Source organism: Crocuta crocuta, unplaced genomic scaffold, assembly GCF_008692635.1.
Source record: "Crocuta crocuta isolate KB4526 unplaced genomic scaffold, BGI_CrCroc_1.0 scaffold230, whole genome shotgun sequence".
Classification (NCBI taxonomy): Eukaryota; Metazoa; Chordata; class Mammalia; order Carnivora; family Hyaenidae; genus Crocuta; species Crocuta crocuta.
The window spans coordinates 1,530,491-1,551,800 of NW_027527393.1; the positions used below are offsets into that span (position 1 = coordinate 1,530,491).

Below are 21,310 nucleotides of genomic sequence, written 5' to 3' on the forward strand. Positions count from 1 at the left end.
AAAAAAAAAAAAAAAAGCCCTGTACTACAATATTCCCATTTTATAGATGAAGACACTGAGATTCAAAGAGATCAGGTGACCTCCTGTGGTCATATAGTGAGTTAGAATTTAAACATGATTTTCTGATTCAAAACTTGGGTCCTGAACGACTATGACATGTTGACTTCTATTATAATTGAAGCCATTGAGGCCAGATCTTCTTCTGGTGGTGTTTTCATTATTTGTCAGTAAGGCTTATTCCTTTGTTTTGTATTTAAAGAAAAACAATTATGTGGGGGGGAAACAGAAAATCCTTGGTTTAATAAAATAGGGTAAATTGTCATTTGTAACCCAACATCTTACCAAACACTTTACAATTTTATTTAGTAAACAAACTCCCCAACACACACACTTGAAAACTGCAGTTCCTCAAGAGTTGTTAAAACTTTTCAAGTAAACCTCTGTGCATGGCTGTGTCCGTATCTTACATGTATAATCATTGTAGACTCTGCTTTAAGTTTATTCTCTTAATTTCATATTTGAATTCACTGTCTTGGTGACATGAAAGATATTTGTCTCTAGTGGGTCTCTTGCAGATAAAAGTTTAAGAGCTGGCATATATGTTCCCACTTATCCACTATGAACAATACAGAGAATCTTAAGCAGGGAACATCATCTCATATCCATACAGAGGTTTGCTTTGTGATACTGTGGTATTTTAGACACTATCATAAAGACCTCAGCACCTCAGCAAAGTCATAAAGTCCCAGAAAACCTCTAAAGTCTTTACAGATTCCCTGGGGACTGGCTTAGAAAAACCGACATGGGGCAGGCATCCTTTCTGTTTCTGGAGCAGAATTGTGCTCGAGATTATAATTCACCATAGGGGAGGGTAAGTAACCAGAATATATATGAGATCTAGTGTGGCAACAAACACTAAATATATACAAACATAAGAACTGGCAGTTTTACCGAAATGGGCAGACAACCAAGAGACAGAAAATGTACTAGGGAGTCAGGCAGGAGAATCATGAATCCAAGGCAACATCTCAGAGTAGGGATAAAAGGAGTAGAGTCCTTTATGGGTTAAGAAGACAGTACCAGAACTATTTTATTATCTCCTTCATTGTTTTAAGTGCTCTATTGGGCAAGAAACAAAGAGTAGTTACAACTGGGAACACACAATTGACCATACCTGACTGGAAAGTAGGAGAAGGCCAAACAATTTCTATTGACAAAATTCTGACAAACAAATGACCATATGAGGTTCTGTCTCTGGTAAACTTTCATAGTCCCCACAGATGAAATAAGATCTTTGGACCCATTGTGTAAACTCTTATGCCCATTTCAATTTTCATCATGATTTCCCCGCATATTTCCTACTTTTTACACTCTAACAAAGATAATTTTGTTAGTTATCTTCTCCTGGAAACAATGAAAAGGCAAATCCTTTCCTTATGGATTCATGAAATTCTACAATTTTTATTCTCTTGTGACTTTGTCACAACTTTGTCATTTCCCTGAGGCTCACCTGGATAATGCTCCATTTGCCTAGCACCTCAGTCTGGGTCTATTTTATCTGCCCTTAGACTCTAGAAAGTGGAGATAGTCTGAAAGCTGTTTTCTTAAAGGAGACTAAAGATAGTGAGATGGGGAGGGTGTAAGGAGGAGAACAGGCATGTCAATAGATAAATTTCATTTCAACATATAATTTAGCACTGGAAACAATTTGGTTGTTACTAGCATTTAATAACTCCCCTAAATTTCTTTTTAAATCAAGGAACCTGTGTTCTCCTATAATACAATTAAAAAACTATATTTTTCCTTTCAAATTCTGTGTATTAGTTTTATTTCATATTAATTGTAATAACTTCCAAACTACATTTTAAGGACATAAAATTATAGAAATATTTGGGAGGAAAATTTATTAAGAAATCTTAGTAGTTATTAACAAAAAGTAGTATCTCAAGGAACCCGATTTTGAACCCCACCAGTTGAAAGCAACTAGCTATAAACATCCCATTATGGCTTTTAGAAAAATATTTTATAGTATTCATGTACATGTAATTTCCTTGTTAATACAGTTAAATGGCAATAGCTACCTAGGAAATATGAACGATTCTCAACTCCCTATGCCAACATTTGAAGCAAACTTGCTATAGACTGAATACTCCTATTAAGGGGTCAAACTTAATTTAACAAATTATTTACTTAATTGGGTCCAGTTTTCTCAGATGTAATTGAGGAGTGTGGAGTGAATTTCTTCCAGTTTGAAAGTCAATACATTTATCCTAAAGAGCTCTCACAGGTGCTTTTTATGAATATTTGTTTTCATTGTTAGTAAGATGACTTCTACTTACTATACTTACAAGAAAGGTTTTTGAAAACTTTTTCAGTTCAAGCATATTCAACTAGATGAACAATGACTACTAAGATTCATATTTATTATAATGCAAAAGAGTAGAGTAGTTCTCATGTTTTAACAGTATATACATTTATATCAAAGAGAATGAATAACACTTTCATAATTTGGGGGATTTTGCAATCAGAATTTGACCCACCATTTTCACATCTGGGGAGCTAGCCTATGGATGTACCAACACACATATACAAGGTTGTTTAACACACTCAGATGTGTTATAGCTGAGAATTGGAAACCAAATGAATATCTGTTAAAATGGAACACTTAAGGGGCACCTGGGTGGCTCTGTCTGTTGCACATCCAACTTCGGCTCATGTCACGATCTCACAGTTTCGTGGGTTCGAGCCCCACATAGGGCTTGCTGCTGTCACCCTGCCACTGCAGAGCCTGCGTAAGATCCTCTGTTGTCCTCTCTCTACCCTTTTCCTGCTTGTGCTGTCCCTCAAATAAATAAACATTTAAAAAAAATGGAACACTTAATAAGAATATAATGTATGTGTAGTGTGTGCTAATGTAGAGAGACATCTACAAACATCACAAAGTTCAAGGGGAAAAACCATATCTACATTGCAATCCCATTTTAGTAAATAAAATGATGTGAAAAAAATTCAAGACATATATATGACAGATATATGCCTATATGCTGGCATCTATATATAGTATTTTCCTGAAAAGCTATGTACTTAATAGAGTTTCCCCAAATTGACATTGGTTGCTTTTGGGGAAAGAAAATAGGACTGATGATTTCTTCAAAGTTTGTTAAGTGTTCAAATGAATGTTGTACCTTATAGTTTAGGGCTCTTACAACCTCTATAACAGAGTTAGAGAAAAAATTAAGTTATGGGTCATTTTTTCAACATAAAACTTACAAATAAAATCTTATTTAATCCAAAATGAAACTCCGGTAAAAAATAATATTAAATTTCAAGTAAGGATTTTCCCAGGATGAAAAGGAAAATTGATCATGGCAAAAACTATAAACAGTCACATTAATGATAGAAAAGAAAAGAATAAAGCGATCATCTCAATAGATGCAGAAATAATAATTGATAAAGATTAGCTTGTATTTATGTTAACAAATAGAAACTTCACAAATAATAGTTATGTAAGGGCACAGAATTCTCTGTGGAAAGCAACAAGTTATGCATTAATAACAGGCTACTATGTAGAAGCCAAACACACAAAAAAATTTATATACAGCAAAACTAACAAGCATGAGAGAGACTTATTCCAAAAGACTTTTTATATGAAAATGGCACACAGAAGCAACAGCGGTAGAGGCAGTCTCCCACTTAGGATTGTTTGACTTACGATTCTTTGACTTTACAATGGTGTGCAAGCAATACATCTGCAGTAGAAACTATACTTCAAATTGTGAATTTGGATCTTTTCCTGGGCTAGTGTTGTGGAGTACAGTCCTCTCTAGTGACACTGGGCAGAGGCAGGGAGCCACAGCTCCCAGGTAACTACAGACCCCAAGGGTAAACAACCAGTACACTTATAACCATTCTGTACCCCAACAACCATTCTGCTTTTCACTCTCAGAACAGTATCAATAAATTACATGGCATATTCAACACCTTGTTATAAAATAGGCCTTGTGTTAGATGATGTTGCCCTACAGTTTGCTAACGTAAGTATTCTGAGCACATTCCTAAGCCAGGATGTTTGGTAGGTGAAGTGTATTAAATGCATTTTGACTTACGACATTTTGGACCTGTGGCGGGTTTATCAGGGCATAACACCATGTAAGACGAGGAAGATCTGTTTATGTTTTTCAAGGCCGTATACCTACATTTGTATGCCAGGTAATGTAAAGGACATAAAGCAAATAAATTATAGAGGGCCCAATGGGGGGAAGGAGAATAACTCTGAGAATATGGGTTGAAGGAGGCAAATACGAAAATAAAATGAAATAGAAAGGAACTTTGCCTTGCCTAATGGTGATATGAACTGACAAGGATGATCAAAGACATTCTCTACATTATTCCAAAATAAGTAAGGTAAAAAGCAGTACATATTCTGTGACCGACCAACATAGGTCTACAACATAAACTGTGAAAGCTTTTGTTTTTGGACTAGGTGTATCGTAATTCTACAACATAGGGAACATGACAACATGACGCAGGGGCCATGACCAGAGTCTACTTTTTCCTTCTTCTTCTTCTTTTTTTTTCTTTTTTTTTAGCACTTACCATTCTAAGATATCAGGAGACTCACTTAGCCACACTACATGTGGCTTGTTTTACTTTCTGAAAAGTAAAACAAAAATATTTACCTCTCAGGTTTTGTGTAGACACGATGAGATAATACATGACTGGGTTTAGCAAGAATGCCCGTCATCTAATAGATGTTTTAACTAATATCTGTTCTCTTCCCTACAACCCCATAATCCTTCCAGTAATTCCGTAGTGAATATACTTTCTGTTGGAAGGAATTCTTAGAAAAGACTAACTACGTCTATAAACGGTTATTCCCTTTATATTCTCTGAATTCTTCAGAAAATCTTCCCTTCTTCAGTCCTGGCTCTAAATTACAGAACCTGTGATGAAGCTACTTATGAAGGCTAATAGGGCCAATCAGAAACAGGGTAAAAGGAGGGATTTATGAGTGAGGAATCACACATTAACTTATTCTGTCTGCATAACCTTGTAAGTAATGTTTGATGAAACTATTATTTCTGTCATTAAAAAGAAAGACTAATAAATGTTGATGTAAATTCATTTTAGCCATTCAGAATTAGCAAGTATATTATCATCTATATATATTTTTATAATTAACGATGGTATGCTATTTTCTTCCATAATTGGTGCATTTATTGAGAGATTTCCCACTGTTTGACTAATGTGTTTCATCCTCTATACTTTTTCCCTGCTGTGTCCCCATAGTTATGATGCTCAAAATTTATAGAGTTTAGATTCCTCTGGCTGCTGTTTACATTCCTACTTACTGTTTATTCATAGGATGAGGATAGAAAGATCTAAGTTGGAGAGAGCTTTTATACAGATGATTAGCAGTTGCTCTGAGAACAGCCACTTATTTTTTGGTACTGTAAATGGATTCAAAAACAAAGGATTTTTTTACATTATACTGCCTAACATTACAAATGGGTCTCCTTTAATGAAGTTTTGACTGCATGATAACAGTTGAAGGAATGTTTCATTAGAAGGTAGTTCAAGGTTTATAAACCTACAGTTATGTGCAATATTATGTACATCCCACTTTTGCAACTCTGGTGGGTATTGTGGATTTAGAATATGCAAGGTAGAAGAGACCTAGATTCTCTCTTTTTTAATCACTGCCACGACTAAGTGAAAATGAAGATTTGACAAGGCTGGATTACTGTTAGAGCTCTTACGTGGTACCCAGTGTGCCTTAGGAAACAGAAGTGTTATACGAACAGTTGTCATGAATTCATTTTCTTTTTCAATGCCTGATGGGAAAATATGCTGTTCAGCTAAAGAAGTACAGTGGGAATAATGATCATTCAAGAAATCTTCAAAGTGAACTACAGGTATTTAATTTAAAAGCACACTGTTTCAAGAGTTAGTATGTCCTTCTGGCAAGATATATCATTAAATCATAGTGATGTTAGTAACTTAGGGGTTTTAAAATCCTTTTCCTTTAAAGCCTAGATTGAAAAAAATATTGTTGAATCTTTGTGTGGAATATCAGGTCCTTTCAAAATGTTTTACTCTCAACAGTTTATAATCATTCCATCTGAAGGCAGGCAGGAAGAATAAAACTGAGTGTATTTGTTCTGATGACAAACTTGATAGCTATCCAGGTTTTACTTGTCAATATGAAATAGTGCTTCTGGACCATCACAGCTTTTGTTTGGTTGTTTAGTTGGTTGGTTTTGTTTTTCTTCTCTCAATCTTTAGATTTACACCTCCGTCTTAATTGTAAAGTTGTAAATACAGATAAATGTAAGATAATTTGAAATGACCTATGTTCCTAGCTTTTATAACAGTGATGCTATATTTTTATTTTTGCTTCCCATTGTTTTAGTGTCCTTTTTGCACCCTTTGCCTGGTTATAAAGGTAACTGAGTATAACAAAAAGTCATGTTTGATGTATACTCCAGTATTATTTGGGTTAGAAGTCAAAGTCCTACATTTTACAAACGAGGGATCAGTACCCCCAGAGAAGTGAAAGACTTACATAGGGGACCACAGTTGCCTAGAGGCAGATCTAAGTCCAGAATCCAGGTCAGTTGACTTGCTGACAAGTTAGTTTTCCTCTACATCAATCCCGTTTGCTTTATTCCCAACTTATATAGTGACATTTGAGCAGACCCTAACAACATACCCTTTTTGGGGACTTTGCAAATTTGCTGGTTGATGAATTCAAGTGTTAGACAGTGCATATGACAATATAATTTATCCTATGACTGCACAGATGATAGCCTGTGAATATGGTTTGATGCCTCCACAAAATGATTCCAAAAAGGATTTTAGCTGTCTATGGATATAAAGCTTCTATAGTGTTTCTTTGAAATATACCCAAAAATGTCAGTCTCACTGTTAGAGATAAATGCCAGATATGGGGAAACAGTTATACTTGCTAATTATAATGCAATATGATCCTTTTACTCTCTCTTCTCTCTCACCACTGTGCTTATCTGTATACCCTGTTTTACTATTCTAGGTTTGTGTGCTGGAGAGGCAAATATTTGACTTCCTTGGATATCAGTGGGCACCTATCCTGGCAAATTTTGTACATATTATTATCGTCATTCTTGGTTTATTTGGGACTATTCAATATAGACCTCGTTACATAACAGGAGTAAGTACCCTTCCTGCTTCTTTAAAAAACATTGAAATACAGATGCAAACTACAACTGTCTTGAAAATTTATATGTATGTCCTCTCCTTAAAGTACTGTTAGTTTGTTTTCCTAGTTTCAGATTACATCTACAGTAATGGGAAATGTAAAGTTTAAAACACTTGACGGTGAATGTAATCAGATTGTATTTTCATAAATTGTACTTTCAGCAAGTATTCTATTGTAATTAAAAAACAGAACTACGCCCTTATATTTCCAAATTATAAGATTGTGTCCATTGATTTAACAAATTTTGATGGGAATTTTTCCCACTTTACACAGTCATATTTTATAAATTGAATAAAGGTAGTTTTAAGTCAGTACAAATGAACATATAATTTTGATGTGACACTATTAATACATATTAGGGTTAATATTTGATACCTTTGAAAGCCAGAAGGGTGTGGACCATAGTCTCTATATTCTCCCATAATTCTTTTTGGTTCAGAGGGAGTATTTTGCATCTCTACTCAAGTTAAACTTACTTAACCTAAAAGTGAAATCCAACTGTGTTGCCGTTGCTATGGGAACCATAACTTAGAATTTTTTACCTTTGTATGTGTCTCAGATCTCAGCTATAGCTCTTCATTAATGTAGATTTTTTTAGTTTCGTCATTTTTCTCTTCTATTTTTGACAAAGGAAAAGTCCATAAGCATTTATTTAATATTATAAAGCAATTTTGTGGTAAAGGAATATATATAAGATACTTTAGCTAGAGCTCTGCCTTGTTCAGCACAAGCCAGCAAGCCTTCTCAGGTTTCACAAAGGCCTCCTTCACATAAAAGATGCCCTCTTACGACCTATTGTCTCAGTCATCTGGAACCGATAAAGCTCACTGGTGCTGAAACAGACAATGTGGTGACAGCTGGACCAAGTGATCCACTGTCTGGCTAAGGATCCTCTGGGTGCATCCCCTTAAATGAGTACATGTGCTCTCTAAGGGTGTATAGCCATGTAAATCACGTAAACTGTAGGATATGTTTTGTTGCAGGGGGAAGTTTTTCAATACAAAAGATATGATAGCACCATTCATTTTCGTATATAAATTATGATATGATCTAATGTAGGGAAAATAGTATAGCATTTGGGAGTTGGTCTTCTGAAGTCATAATACCAGGATTGAAATCTTGCATTTGCCAGTTTTTTAAAAATCTTTAAACAAGCATAAACTCAGTAACTTTTAGAGTTCCCACTTTTAAAATAAAAGTACTAATTTCATTAACTCATTTTAATTAATAAATTATAAGTCATCATTAGAACGATTCTTAATTTAACTGTTCTCTTTCAATAGACTTTGACGATCCTCCATAATTTTATTTGTGTAAATAATGTTCCTCTGATTATAATCGTTTTTTAAGTATAATTTATCATCAAATTAGCTAACATACAGTGTATACAGTGTACTCTTGGTTTTGGGGGTAGATTCCTGTGATTCATTGCTTTCATACAACACCCAGTGCTCATCCCAACAAGTACCCTCCTCAGTGCTCATCACCCATTTTCCCCTCTCCCCTACATCCCCCCAATCAACTCTCACTTTGTTCGCTGTATTTAAGAGTCTCTTATGGTTTGTCTCACTCTCTCTGTTTGCAACTATTTTTTTTCTCTTCCCTTCCCCTATGGTCTTCTGTTAAGCTTCTCAAATTCCACATATGAGTGAAAACATGATATCTGTCTTTCTCTGACTGACTTATTTCACTTAGCGTAATACACCCCAATTCCATCCACATTGCTGCAAATGGCAGGATTTAATTCTTTCTCTTTGCCAAATAGTATTCCATTGTCTATGTAAACCACATCTTCTATATCCATTCATCAGTTGATGGACATTCTCACTCTTTGCATAATTTGGCTATTGTTGAAAGTGCTGCTATAAACATTGGGGAACATATGCCCCTATGCATTAGCACTCCTGTATCCTTTGGATAAATTCCTAGTAGTGCTATTTCTGGGTCATAGGGTAGTTCTATTTTTAATTTTTTGAGGAACCTCCACACTGTTTTCCAGAGAGGCTGCACCAGCTGCATTCCCAACAGTGCAGGAGGTTCCCATTTCTCCACATCCTTGTCAGCATATGTTGTTTCCAGAGTTGTTAATTTTAGCCACTGGGACTGGTGTGAGGTTGGTACCTCAGTGTGGTTTTGATTTGTATTTCCCTGATGATGAGTGATGTTGAACATCTTTTCATGTGTCTGTTAGTCATATGGGTGTCTTCTTAGGAAAAGTGTCTATTCATGTCTTCTGCTCATTTCTTCACTGGATTATTTTTTTTTGGGGGGAGGTGTTGCGTTTGATAAGTTCTTTATAGATTTTGGATACTAATCTTTTATCCAATATGTCATTTGCAAATATCTTTTCACATTCTGTCGGTTGCCTATTAGTTTTGTTGATTGTTTCTTTTGTAGTACAGAAGCTTTTTATCTTGATGAGGCTCCAACAGTTCATTTTTGCTTTTAATTCCCTTGCCTTTGGAAACATGTCAACAAGAAACTGCTATGGTTGAGGTCAAAGAGATTGTTGCCTGTATTCTCCTCTAGGGTTTTGATGGTTTCCTATCTCACGTTTAGATCTTTCATCCATTTTGAGTTTATTTTTGTGTATGGTGTAAGAAAGTGGTCTAGTTTTATTCTTCTGGATGTTTCTGTCCAGTTCTCCCAGCACCATTTGCTAAAGAGACTATATTTTTTCCATTGGATACTCTTTCCTGCTTTGTCAAAGATTAGTTGGCTGTACATTTGTGGGTCCATTTCTGGGTTCTCTATTCTATTCCACTGGTCTATATGTTTGTTTTTGTGCCAATACCATACTGTCTTGATAATGACAGCTTTGTAGTAGAGGCTAACGTCTGGAACTGTTCTGCCTCCCACTTTGGTTTTCTTTTTCAACATTACTTTGACAGCAGGTTTTTGTTGTTGTTTGTTTTTTTTGGTGGTTCCATGCAAATTTTAGGATTGTTCTAGCTTTGAAAAGAATGCTGGTGCAACTTTGATTGGGATTGCATTGAATGTGTAGATTGCTTTGGGTAGTATTGACATTTTAACAATATTTATTCTTCCAATCCATGAGCATGGACTGTTTTTCCATTTCTTTGTGACCTCTTCAATTCCCTTCATAAGTTTTCTATAGTTTTCAGCATTCAGATATTTTACATCTTTGGTTAGGTTTACTCCTGGATATTTTATGGCTCTTGATACAAAATGAGATTGATTTCTTGATTTCACTTTCTGTTGCTTCATTATTGGTTTATAGAAATGCAACGGATTTCTGTAGGTAGATTTTGTATCCTGCAACTTTGCTGAATTCTTGTATGAGTTGATTATAATCTTATAAATATGTCATCTCCATCTCTGATAAAGATTTTGGAATGAATATCTAGATGTGGATCAAAATGTTTGGAAGGTTTCAAAACTCAGATGTTTGTTTGGAGTAAGTGGATAACTCTACAGAATGTCCTTAGCACAATACTTGGTGTTTAAAAAGTGGTTGGTAAAGGTTAGCTATAATATGTTTCACCTTATTGTTATTATTTCTTTAAATTTTATTTAAATCCAGGTAGTTAACATATGGTGTAATCATGATTTAAGGAAGAATTTAGTGATTCATTGCTTATATGTAACACCCAATGTTCATCCCAACAAGTGTCCTCCTTAATACCCATCACCCATTTAGCCCATCCGCCCTCCCAAAACCTCTTCAGCAGCACTCAGTTTATTCTTTGTGTTAAGAGTCTTTTTTAGTTTGCCTTCTTTGTTTTTATCTTGTTTTCTTTCCCTTCCCCTATGTTCATCTGCTTTGTTTCTTAAATCCCACATATGAGTGAAATCATATGATATTTGTCTTTTTCTGATTGACTTATTTCTCTTAGAATAATACATTGTATTTCTATCCATGTTGTTGCAAATGGCAAGATTTCATCCTTTTTGATCNACTTTTGGGCTCTTTCCATAATTTGGCTAATATTGATAGTGCAGGTATAAATATTGAGGCATGTGTTCCCCTTTGAGTCACCATTTTTGTATCCTGTGGATAAATACCTAGTAGTGCAATTGCTGGGTTGTAGGGTAGCTGTATTTTTTTTAATAAGTGGTCACTAAAGGTTAGCTATAATATGTTTTTCCTTATTGTTGTTATTATTATTTGAAATAGTACTAAACTTTATAGACTAGTGATAGGCTGGCAAGCTATTTAAAATAGAGCTAAGTGTTCTAAGCTATTGGTTGAACTATTTATTCCTCATTTAATTCAGCATTCTACAACCCTTAAAACAATTTTGTAGAATTCCTGTGTCAAACTATAATCCCATCTTTTTAAATAAAATATATACCCACAAATCTTTTCAAGACAGACCATCCTGTCTAGCATGAGCTGAGTTAAGATGCCATGAGACACCTTTAAGATCATTAGATATTTTATATAGTTAAGAGAGTCTCTGAAATCTTTCCAAGGGTTTAACAGTGTGTTTTAGAACTACAGCTTTGATTTGATCTTGAAGAGCAAACAGCATTTTGAATTTGAATTTGAGACAGTATCTTACTTGGAAAACCTCTTGCCAGATGGAGATACTGTAACTGTGTAACTTATTTTCCAACTCCCCAAATCCTGAATTGGAAATATATTCTCTAAATTCTGCTTAAAATTTGAATGACAAAAGATGACAAATAACACTCTCAGCTGTTTGCTTGGAAATCCCTTTAACCAGATCTATAAGTTGATAGATATATTTTCTATCTTCCCAGTATTGCAGCAAATGGTCAAATTAATTGTTCTGCTGGTAATTTATTATGAATCCTTTTTTTCTCCAGTCCTCAGAAACAACTTTCTTACTATCTTCCTTCCTTTCTCCAGTGAGAATCTACTCACTGCCCTTCTGGCTCCCAACTACTACCATTTCTCAAAACTAATGTGGTGTTTTAGGTTTATATTATAATATCATTTGGATTTTGGTACCAGTCTGTTCTAGTTATTTATTTCTGCATATTTTCTGTATAACAAACTTCTGAATAATCAAATGAATGCAGTCTAATTCCTGTGATGCCATATTAAAGGTCAAAAGTCCTTTGATTCAGTAAAATAGAGATTTTACTGTCAAAATGGAATTAAGATTTTTAGTTTGCCTAAAGACGGACGGCAACAGGTATTACAATTAAAAAAGTGGCACCTGGGTGGTTCAGTTGGTTAAGTGTCTGACTCATGTTTTTGGCTCAGGCCATGATCTCACTCTGCTGCCAAGGCAGAGCCTACTTGCTATTTTCTCTCTCCCTCTCTCTCTATGTCCCTTCCCTCTTTGCTCTCTCAGTCTCCTCTCTCTCAAAATAAATAAACTTAAAAAAAAAAAGGGACATCTGGGTGGCTTAGTCAGTTAAGTGTCTGACTTCAGCTCAAGTCAGGATCTCAGGGTTTAAGAGTTTGAGCCCCATGTTGGACAGTCCAGATCCTGCTTTGGATTCCCTCTCTCCCTCTCTCTGCCCCCTCCCCTACTCACTCTCTCCCAAAAGTAAATGAAAAACTTAAACAAAAACTTGAATGGAATTATAGATGACAGAAATTTTGATCATTGAAGAATCTGCGTTTAGCAGAAAAATATATAATTGAGGGCAAGCTGTAACTAACATTAATATATTGCTGCACTTAAGTAATTTCCAAAGGCTCTCTCTGTACAGGAGATTTAGATATGAACAGTGAAATTTATTTTTCTCTCCTCTGGAAATGTAAGCCTTTATTATTTCTTTGTTTGCCATATCATATGTTTGCATGAGAAAACAATTCAGTATAAAAATTAAAATGTTCATAATTTTATAATTGAAAGTTATTAATTTTTCTGCATATTTCCTTCATGTACATGCAAACGAAATCTGTCAGATTATGCTATATTTCAAATGTGTCATCCTTTCTTTAACATTCTATCAAACAAATTCATATGGATATTGTTCATTTAACCTTTTACACTTTTATTTATCATACTCTATACCAATAGATACCATGTATTATGGTATATTATATATTATATATTACATGATTTCCATTTTTATGATAAATAATTCCATATAATCATCTCCGTAAAAATACTCTCATCTTTGTTTGTGATTTCATTCCTTAGGATAAATATCGGTATATTTAAATAATATGAACAATTTTAAGGCTCTTAGTATATAATTGACAATTACCTATCCAAAGTAAGCTTACTGAATTTTCCTCCCACAAATGTACAGCAGAGTCTATTTTATTCCACTCTTCCCAACCCTGAATATTATGTTCTCATATTTATCAATCTGATAGCAGAAAAATGCCACTTTTGTTTTGAATTTCATTTCTTATCTTCACAGAGTTGGACTTTTTAATGTGTTCATTAGCCGTTTTCCACTTTGATGTCCTTTTATGGGGGAATTGTCTTTTGGTTTGGACTGATTTATCTTCACCCAGTTTTTCTTTGGAGTCAGTGTTTATCATAACAATTTTTATGTATTGATCACATAGTAAAGTTACTTCTCCTTTATCATAAATTTTTATTTTAGGTATTTATTATTTTTCTCTTATTAAAATAAACTCCCTGTCCCTTTGTGGTATTTTCTATTGCATTAAAAATTATAAAATTGAAATATCATTTTGAAGCTTAATGATAAGGCTTCATTATCTTTAGTTCTAATTCTGCTAAAACAAAAAGTCAGAGTCCCTGAAATAGAGTCTTAAGAAAATGTGTGCCTTTTCACATTTGTTATTTGTAGAGTTTCAAATTATTGATGGAACATTTATATTCTATTTAATTGAAAAAAAGTGATAAAACAATAGCATGTGACATCGTCTGAAACGCTGTGCACAGTAGCAATAAATTCAATTTAGAAAGTATTGGCAATGAGTTTTGTTTCCTTTACTAGTCTCTCACATAAGAGTAAGGAAGAAATATTTCAAACAGGTAACTGGAACAAGAACTCAATAGTACCCTTTGAGGGTCTCTTGCGTATCAAGGAATATAATACGTTGAAGGAAAATAAAATAGATGATTTCAGTCGTAAGCAAAGGAAATCTGAAGCCAGAATCCATAGAAAGCTTGTGTACTGTATAATTCTTGGCAACACCAAGTCTCCCCCAAAAGCCCTAGTTAACTCTGGCAGAAAAATCTATGAATGCATACATACAAATGGCTCCCATGAAAGCATTTCTTCATATCATAAATGAAATTGTCTAGCACATCTTTATTTGAGCTAAAGATGCTGGCAAGTAGGATGTGATTTGGGCTATTTAGTTAATTTGTCAATAACCCAAAAAATATTAATGAGTTGTAGTCCTCTGGTAGTCTAAAGTAATCTGAGGACTGTGTAGGTTCCTAGCTGCTGAAGGCAAGGCGATGCTCTTGGTGATATTACCAGAGGACATATTGCCATCATGTTCAAAAAGATTTTTTTCTCTTTCCTTCCTTTGCACCTCCCTCCCTACCTTTTTGTCCTACCTTCTTTTTGATCTTCCTCCTTCCTAGTTTTCTACTTTTTTCCATCCTTTCTCCTTTACTCCCTTCTTCCCCCCTTTCATTATTTCTATTTAATTATTTTGTTAAAAAAAAAAAGAGAGAGAGAGAATACCTTATTTATCTTGAACCCACTGGCTTGATCAAGGAAACCCAGTCCTAAAACTAGAAATAAATTTAAAATAGCTAAAAACCCACTACTGAAATTTCATAAAAACAGAGAAAAGGATAGCATAGTAAGATTACAGTAGTATTTATAAGAATCAGGTTGTTGTTGTTGTTGTTTACCACTTCCATTACCCTTTACAGATGCTCTTAGACATCTTCCTCTACAATCCCTATGAACCTCAGATTAACTTTACAAAATTTTTGTCCAACTTCATATGCCTAGGAAATAGCATATTTAGGATGTAGTCCCGGGTCCTACTAACCTCCAAACCCATGCTCTTAACACCTGTGCTGAATTGCCTCTTAGGAGCACAGTACAGAGGGGTATGATCTATCTGACAAATGGAAACGAGTTTTGTTAAGTTGTTAGCAAATTTAAAATCCATTATGGCATTTGCAATTTGGAGAGCACTTAGATTTTAAATTGTAGTCTGTCATCCCTCTATTAAGGATTATGTTTTTAGCTCTGTATTTAATGAGGAAATGACCTCATGTCTGAAGAATTAAGAACAGAACACACTTAGTGATGGATATTTTATTCTTGCAGAAGCGGCATCACTGGGTACCCTTAATTTCCAGAAATAGTGATTTAGAATGGTGCTTTTTTTAATTTTCTTATAGTAATCAGCATTTTGATGATGATGATAATTCACATATCTGTATATATAATTAATATATAATACATTATATATTAATTAAAGACAAAGTATCTCTCTCCACATTTGTTATTGGTAAAGAGCTTAAAAGAATTGATGAGAATATTTTTGTCTATGTAATTAAAAAAAAACATTATGTATTGCCCATATTATTTGGTAAAATATGTATTAATGCATATTATCATATCTAGTGCAGAGTTTTTTCTTGACATCAGTTTAGATTGCGATAGCTAATCCTAAAATCAAATGAATATAAATGATTAGGATGGTTTCCTGTTTTTTTTTACTGAAAAAGCAAGTGATTAAAGTAATGTAGTCAAAGCTTATTTGCTGTAATAGGGTTATATGGTTAGAAAGAGAAGCCAATATTCATTCATCTTTATCCATTGTGTTTTAAAAATGATAGACTATTAGACCATGTTATTATACCCATACCACTCATTATTTCAAAATAATAAAGAAAATAATTGAATACTCTTTTTAATTAGTGCATTACCACTTTTAAATGGTAATTTCTGACCTTTTGAGAACTACAGTTCAATTTGGCCACTCTGTTTTCATACTACATTTTTTTTCAATATTTACATGTGCTTCTTAATGAGTATTGATTTGTGAATTGACACACATCCTTCTTCCCATTGAGGAGGAGGCATAGCATTAAGAAGACAACAATGAGGCACTTTCCATACAAGGCTCACCTGCTTTGACTTCCTTGATTTTCTTGAACTAACATGCTAAAGAAAAGAACCCAATGTCATCCTGGGCAAGGCCTGAGAACCACATGGTGACCAAAACACCAAAAGAGAAAGTTGTGGTCCATTTTGTAAAACATTCTGATATGGCAATTTGGGGACTATATAGACACTGTAGAAGATCTATGAAAGCAGAGAGTCACATACTCAAATTGTATGGAAAAAAATCTCAAATTTTCTTGAACTTTCTTTTTAATATTTATTTATTTTTGGAAGAGCACAAGTCGGGGAGGAGCAGAGAGTGGGGGACAGAGGATGGAAATCTGTGCTGACAGACTGACAGCAACAAGCCTGATGTGGGCCTTGAACTCACGAACTGGGAGATCATGACCTGAGCTGAAGTCGGATGCTCAACAGACTGAGCCACCCAGGTGCCCCTGTTGAATTTCCTTTTTACTGATGATCGGCCCTCAGTTGACTTTTTATGGTTCATGGAGCTCAGGTCCCAACGGAGAACATAACCAACAGTAATAAATGAGAAGCACTTAGTATGTCCTATTTGCAGGTCATATGTTTCTTCTTTATGTTTTTACTGCTTTATGTTCTTTAATAATGTTACCTCCCTAAAAATGTGTGCATTGCTTGCAGTCATTTCTAGGAAGTTATTAATCTATGTGCAAGCAGTTGCTTTGCCTCTTTCATTCAGCTTTTCTAGGAGGAAAAAATCTCCAAAAGAAAACTTATTGCAGCTAAAGCATTAAAAATGCACACTTTCTGTGTTCCAGACAGAAAATCAATGTAGATTAGAGATGAAGAGACTTGAGTTAGTAGTAAATTAACAATGCTTCTAATGACTTAGAGTAGTTGTGAAAATAAGTCTTTTCCCATAAGCCTGGGAGGGGGAAAAAAAACATCATTACAAGTTTTATGGATTTAGCCTGTAGTCCTAAAATAAATGTAATCATGCAACATGGTAAATGCAATTTATTCTCAAAAGGAAGTGTTCCCTTGGGGAACCGTGGGCCATTTGTTCTATAAGAAGATACTTTGTGCTCTCATTCTGGTATGAGGCTGTGACTAAAGATTTATAGAATGTGGTAAATAGAAGTAATTACCTTTTGACAGTGTAAATTCATGTTTGTAAATCATCTAAAAATTTTTTAGAAAAAAAATTAAAAAGAAACATGTTGTGATATATATGTATATATTTCTTTAAAAAATCTAGTTATTTCATGTAGATATTTTACAGAATCTAATAACAAAATTGGATTTGCAACAAAATATTTTCTTACCTCTTTCCAGCTGCTCCTAATCTCTTTATAGTTCTTCTGGGATAGAGAGATAGATTTATCTATACTTATACCTATACCTATACCTATACCTATACTATACTCATACTTTTACCTATATCTATCTATATCATCTATATGCATGAGAATATACCTCCAAGGGTTTGTAAAAGTGAAATCATTATTGTCTAATTTACTTTTGGATTACACTTTGTTCTTATCTCCTGACACTTGGAGTATCTGCCTTTCTTTTTTTATTCTTGTAAAAGAGAATTTTTTTTAGCCGTATCCTAAATATATTTCCAATTCTTATTCATTCTATCTATTGCTTGATAGTCATTCTGCTGTTATTTTGGAAACATGTTGCTTTCCTATTCGAATTTAGACCATTTTCTTCATATTTGACCATGATTTTATCTGTAGCTTTTTATTTTAATGGTAGCCTTTCTTCCCTGGAGATTTCTCTCATAGTACTCTCTCCTTTTCCTTTTATATGAATTGGTTGCTCACTAGGCCTATTAGACATCTATCTTTTCTGCTTTGTTCCCTGAGTTAGATTCATGCCTTCTTAGACCCTATGTATTTTCTTTCTGAAACTCTTTGCACAACTTCCTAAAAAGGCATGTTTGCAAAGTAAACTTTCTGAATTTATTCTACATTTATACTTGAGTAATAGTTTTTTTAGATGCAGAATGAAGAGTTGAGAATAATTTTTCTTTAGGACACTAAAATCATTGTTCAGTTGTATCCTAGGAAGCGGCTTTACTGACCGAAAGACTGATATCAATCTGTTGTTTATTCTTTTGTAGATAACTTTTAAAGAAGTTCTTGAAATACTCATTTTATCCTTGTTGTCTTAACATTTTAAAATGAGGTGTCTAAGTGTGGACATAATTTAAAATTTGTAGGTCTTTTTTGGGACACCTGGGTGGCTAAGTTGGTTACGGGACTGATTTGGCTCAGGTCATGATCTTGTGGTTCATGAATTCAGCCCAGCCTCAGGCTCTGTGGTGACAGCTTAGCGCCTGGAGACTGCTTCAGACCTTGTGTCTCTGTCTCTCTCTGCCCTTCCCCCACTCATGCTCTGTCGCTCTCTCAAAAATAAATAAACATAAAAAATGAAAAAAAAATGTCGATTTTTTTAAATTTGAAAAGGCATGATTGCCTTCAACTCTACACTTTGCATGTATCATTTTTTAAAAATATTTTAATGTTAATTTTTGAGGTAGATAGACAAAGAGTGAGCAGGGGAAGGGCAGAGAGAGAGAGGGAGACACAGAATCCAAATCTGAGCTGTCAGCACAGAGCCCAACGCAGGGCTCAAATTCACAAACTACGAGATGATGACCAAAACAGAGTTGGATGCTTAACCAACTGACCCACAGAGTATGTATCATTTTGATGATTCTCTAGGCTTTTAGACATTGTTTTTATTATGCTCACATCATTTCATTTAACAGTTTTTATACATTATAGCTATTTGTTTATTTACTTAATTATTTAAAAATCTCTTTTTCCCTCTGGAAAGATAAATTCTTGGCTGGTTCTAAAACCAGTAGAGGGATTATCCTTGTTTTCTGGCCCACTTTTAATACTCATTTTAGTTCACATGTTCCTTCCTCAAGTCTCCAGAATATACAGAATTATGCCTAACAGCTCAGCTTCCTTTGGGTCTGTCACCCCACCACATACACAGTAGATTGTCAACTGCTCCACTCTCTTTATGAATCAGTACATGTAGGTCTGGTCTTCCTCTTCCGGCAGTGGCTGAAATATCTTTGGTGCTAATGCTCTATTGCTAATAGTTGCAGAAATGTACATGTTGCACGTTCAGTTTGCCTTTTGACTTAAAAGTATAACAAAAACCATTAAAGTGCATTAGCCACATTTTACTTTGAGATCATTTTCTTGGTACCAGTGAGATCTGAGAGAATGATAAAAAAGAAAACGTTGTACAAAGATGGGGAAATCCAATGACTTCTATTTAATTTTATATTCCCAGATTGTTCTTTGAATCTGTTAAATCAATTTACAATTGCTGTAAAAGGTGCAAACCTTTGCCCATTTCTTGAGATGTTTATCTTCTAGTTAGTGTATATTTATAGATGTGAACCTGTCTTGATATTATAGAACTTAACCTGTTGGCCTTCAAGCTGTATTGAAAAAGTTTCCAAATCTCTCTTTTAATTTTTATCTAGTAAAGTATTTATATTTTCCAAGTTTCTTGTCTTGGTATATAAGACAAGTTATACATATAAATAATATCCTACAGTATTTTCTAAGATATTTATTATTTAATGTTTGTAGTAAGGTTTAATTTATCTGGAATGTATTTTAGTATTTAATATTAAGTAGGGCACCAACACTATTTTCTTCCATATGGGAAACTATTCATTCTACCCTGTATTTTCCCAAACAATTGAAATATCTTATTGGTTTATATTAAATTATCAAATGTACGAGATTTTTTTTTCAATTCTTGATTCTCTTTCACTGATTTATTTGTATCCTATGTCACTACCTAACTCATGATTATAATGGGGTTTATAGTATTGTGACAGATGGTAAAAAAAGTCTGCTCACTATTTTACTTGTTCATAACTCCCTTAGCTATTCTCCAGCTTTATTTCTTAATGTTAATTTAAAAATCATTATATTCAATTCAAAACAAAACAAAACCTATTAGCATTATAATTAGAATTGCTTTTTTAAAAAAAATATTTCGACAGAGGAATAATATACAAAGTTTAGGCTCCTGATCCGAGAATTTAATATGTCATTCTATTCTAATCTGTCTTATTTTGATCTTCAGTAAGACTTTGTAGGCATTTTCATATAGATTTTGTGCCATTGTTGTTAAATTTATTCATATATACTATGTAGGTTCCATAGAATATCTTCCCTTTTCTAAGTGCTTATTATTAAAATGGAGAAAATGTGTATCTTTGGCATATTTTTCATGTCTGAATGCTCTTATTAATGTAGTGAAGTGTTTTCTAGCATGTCTTGATTTTTTTAGTTAATATCTTTAAAGGAAAACTTGTTATCTATGTCTAGTATTAATAGTAATTATTTTATATTCTAATGTATACAGAAGACTCTCCAAGAAAGTGTTCAGTTTCTCTAAGAAAGTGGCAGTAGCAAGAATCTCAGTCATGTTCCTGAATTTAAATGTAAATATTTTAGTATTTTGTTATTTATTGTTTATTGCTATTCAGTAAGTAGTCCTTATTACACGTAAGTAGTTTCCTTCAATTATCAGGAATGGAATTTATATTGCCGTTTACTTTATTATGAATATATTTATATTAAATGTTTTTGAACCTACATTAGTATAATAATATGATTTCTTTTCTTTTCTTTTTTTTGGATGCATTCGGGTAGGTTGATAAATGTTCTGATATTAAGCCAACATTCCTTTTCTAGATTATACCTTATTTGTTTGTAATATATTATTCTTTGCTTCAATTCCTGTATTCTACTCCTTATATTTTTATTTACACTTTTTGTGACTTTCTTCAAAAATTAGATTGATTCATAGCTTTTAGCTCATAATATTTTGCAAAATGCAAGCTTCATAGAATAAATTGAGATTTCCTTCTGTGATCTGGAACAGTTCAAATAGGATCGGAGATATTAATGTTATCTAGGACTCATCTATGAAATAATCTAGTCCTGGTACTTTCATAATGGTAGCTATTTAATCATCTTTCCAATATATTCTGCAGTAATTGGTCTTTTCAAGTTTTCCACTTCTTGCATGATTTCGGCAGTGTAAATTTTGACAGAGCATCTATTTTCTAGAGCTTTCCTTTAT

At 33.8% G+C, this 21,310-nt stretch overlaps 1 protein-coding gene across 2 annotated transcripts in view; it reads left to right on the plus strand.

Moving 5' to 3' along the window:
- NKAIN2 (sodium/potassium transporting ATPase interacting 2) overlaps window positions 1-21,310 on the plus strand; it is a 977,119-nt gene that overhangs the window by 448,427 nt on the left and 507,382 nt on the right. For both annotated transcript variants that reach the window (XM_077752776.1, XM_077752782.1), the window contains exon 2: window positions 7,052-7,189. In XM_077752776.1, coding sequence (XP_077608902.1) covers window positions 7,052-7,189 — 138 coding nt within the window. The remainder of the gene's footprint in view (window positions 1-7,051; window positions 7,190-21,310) is intronic.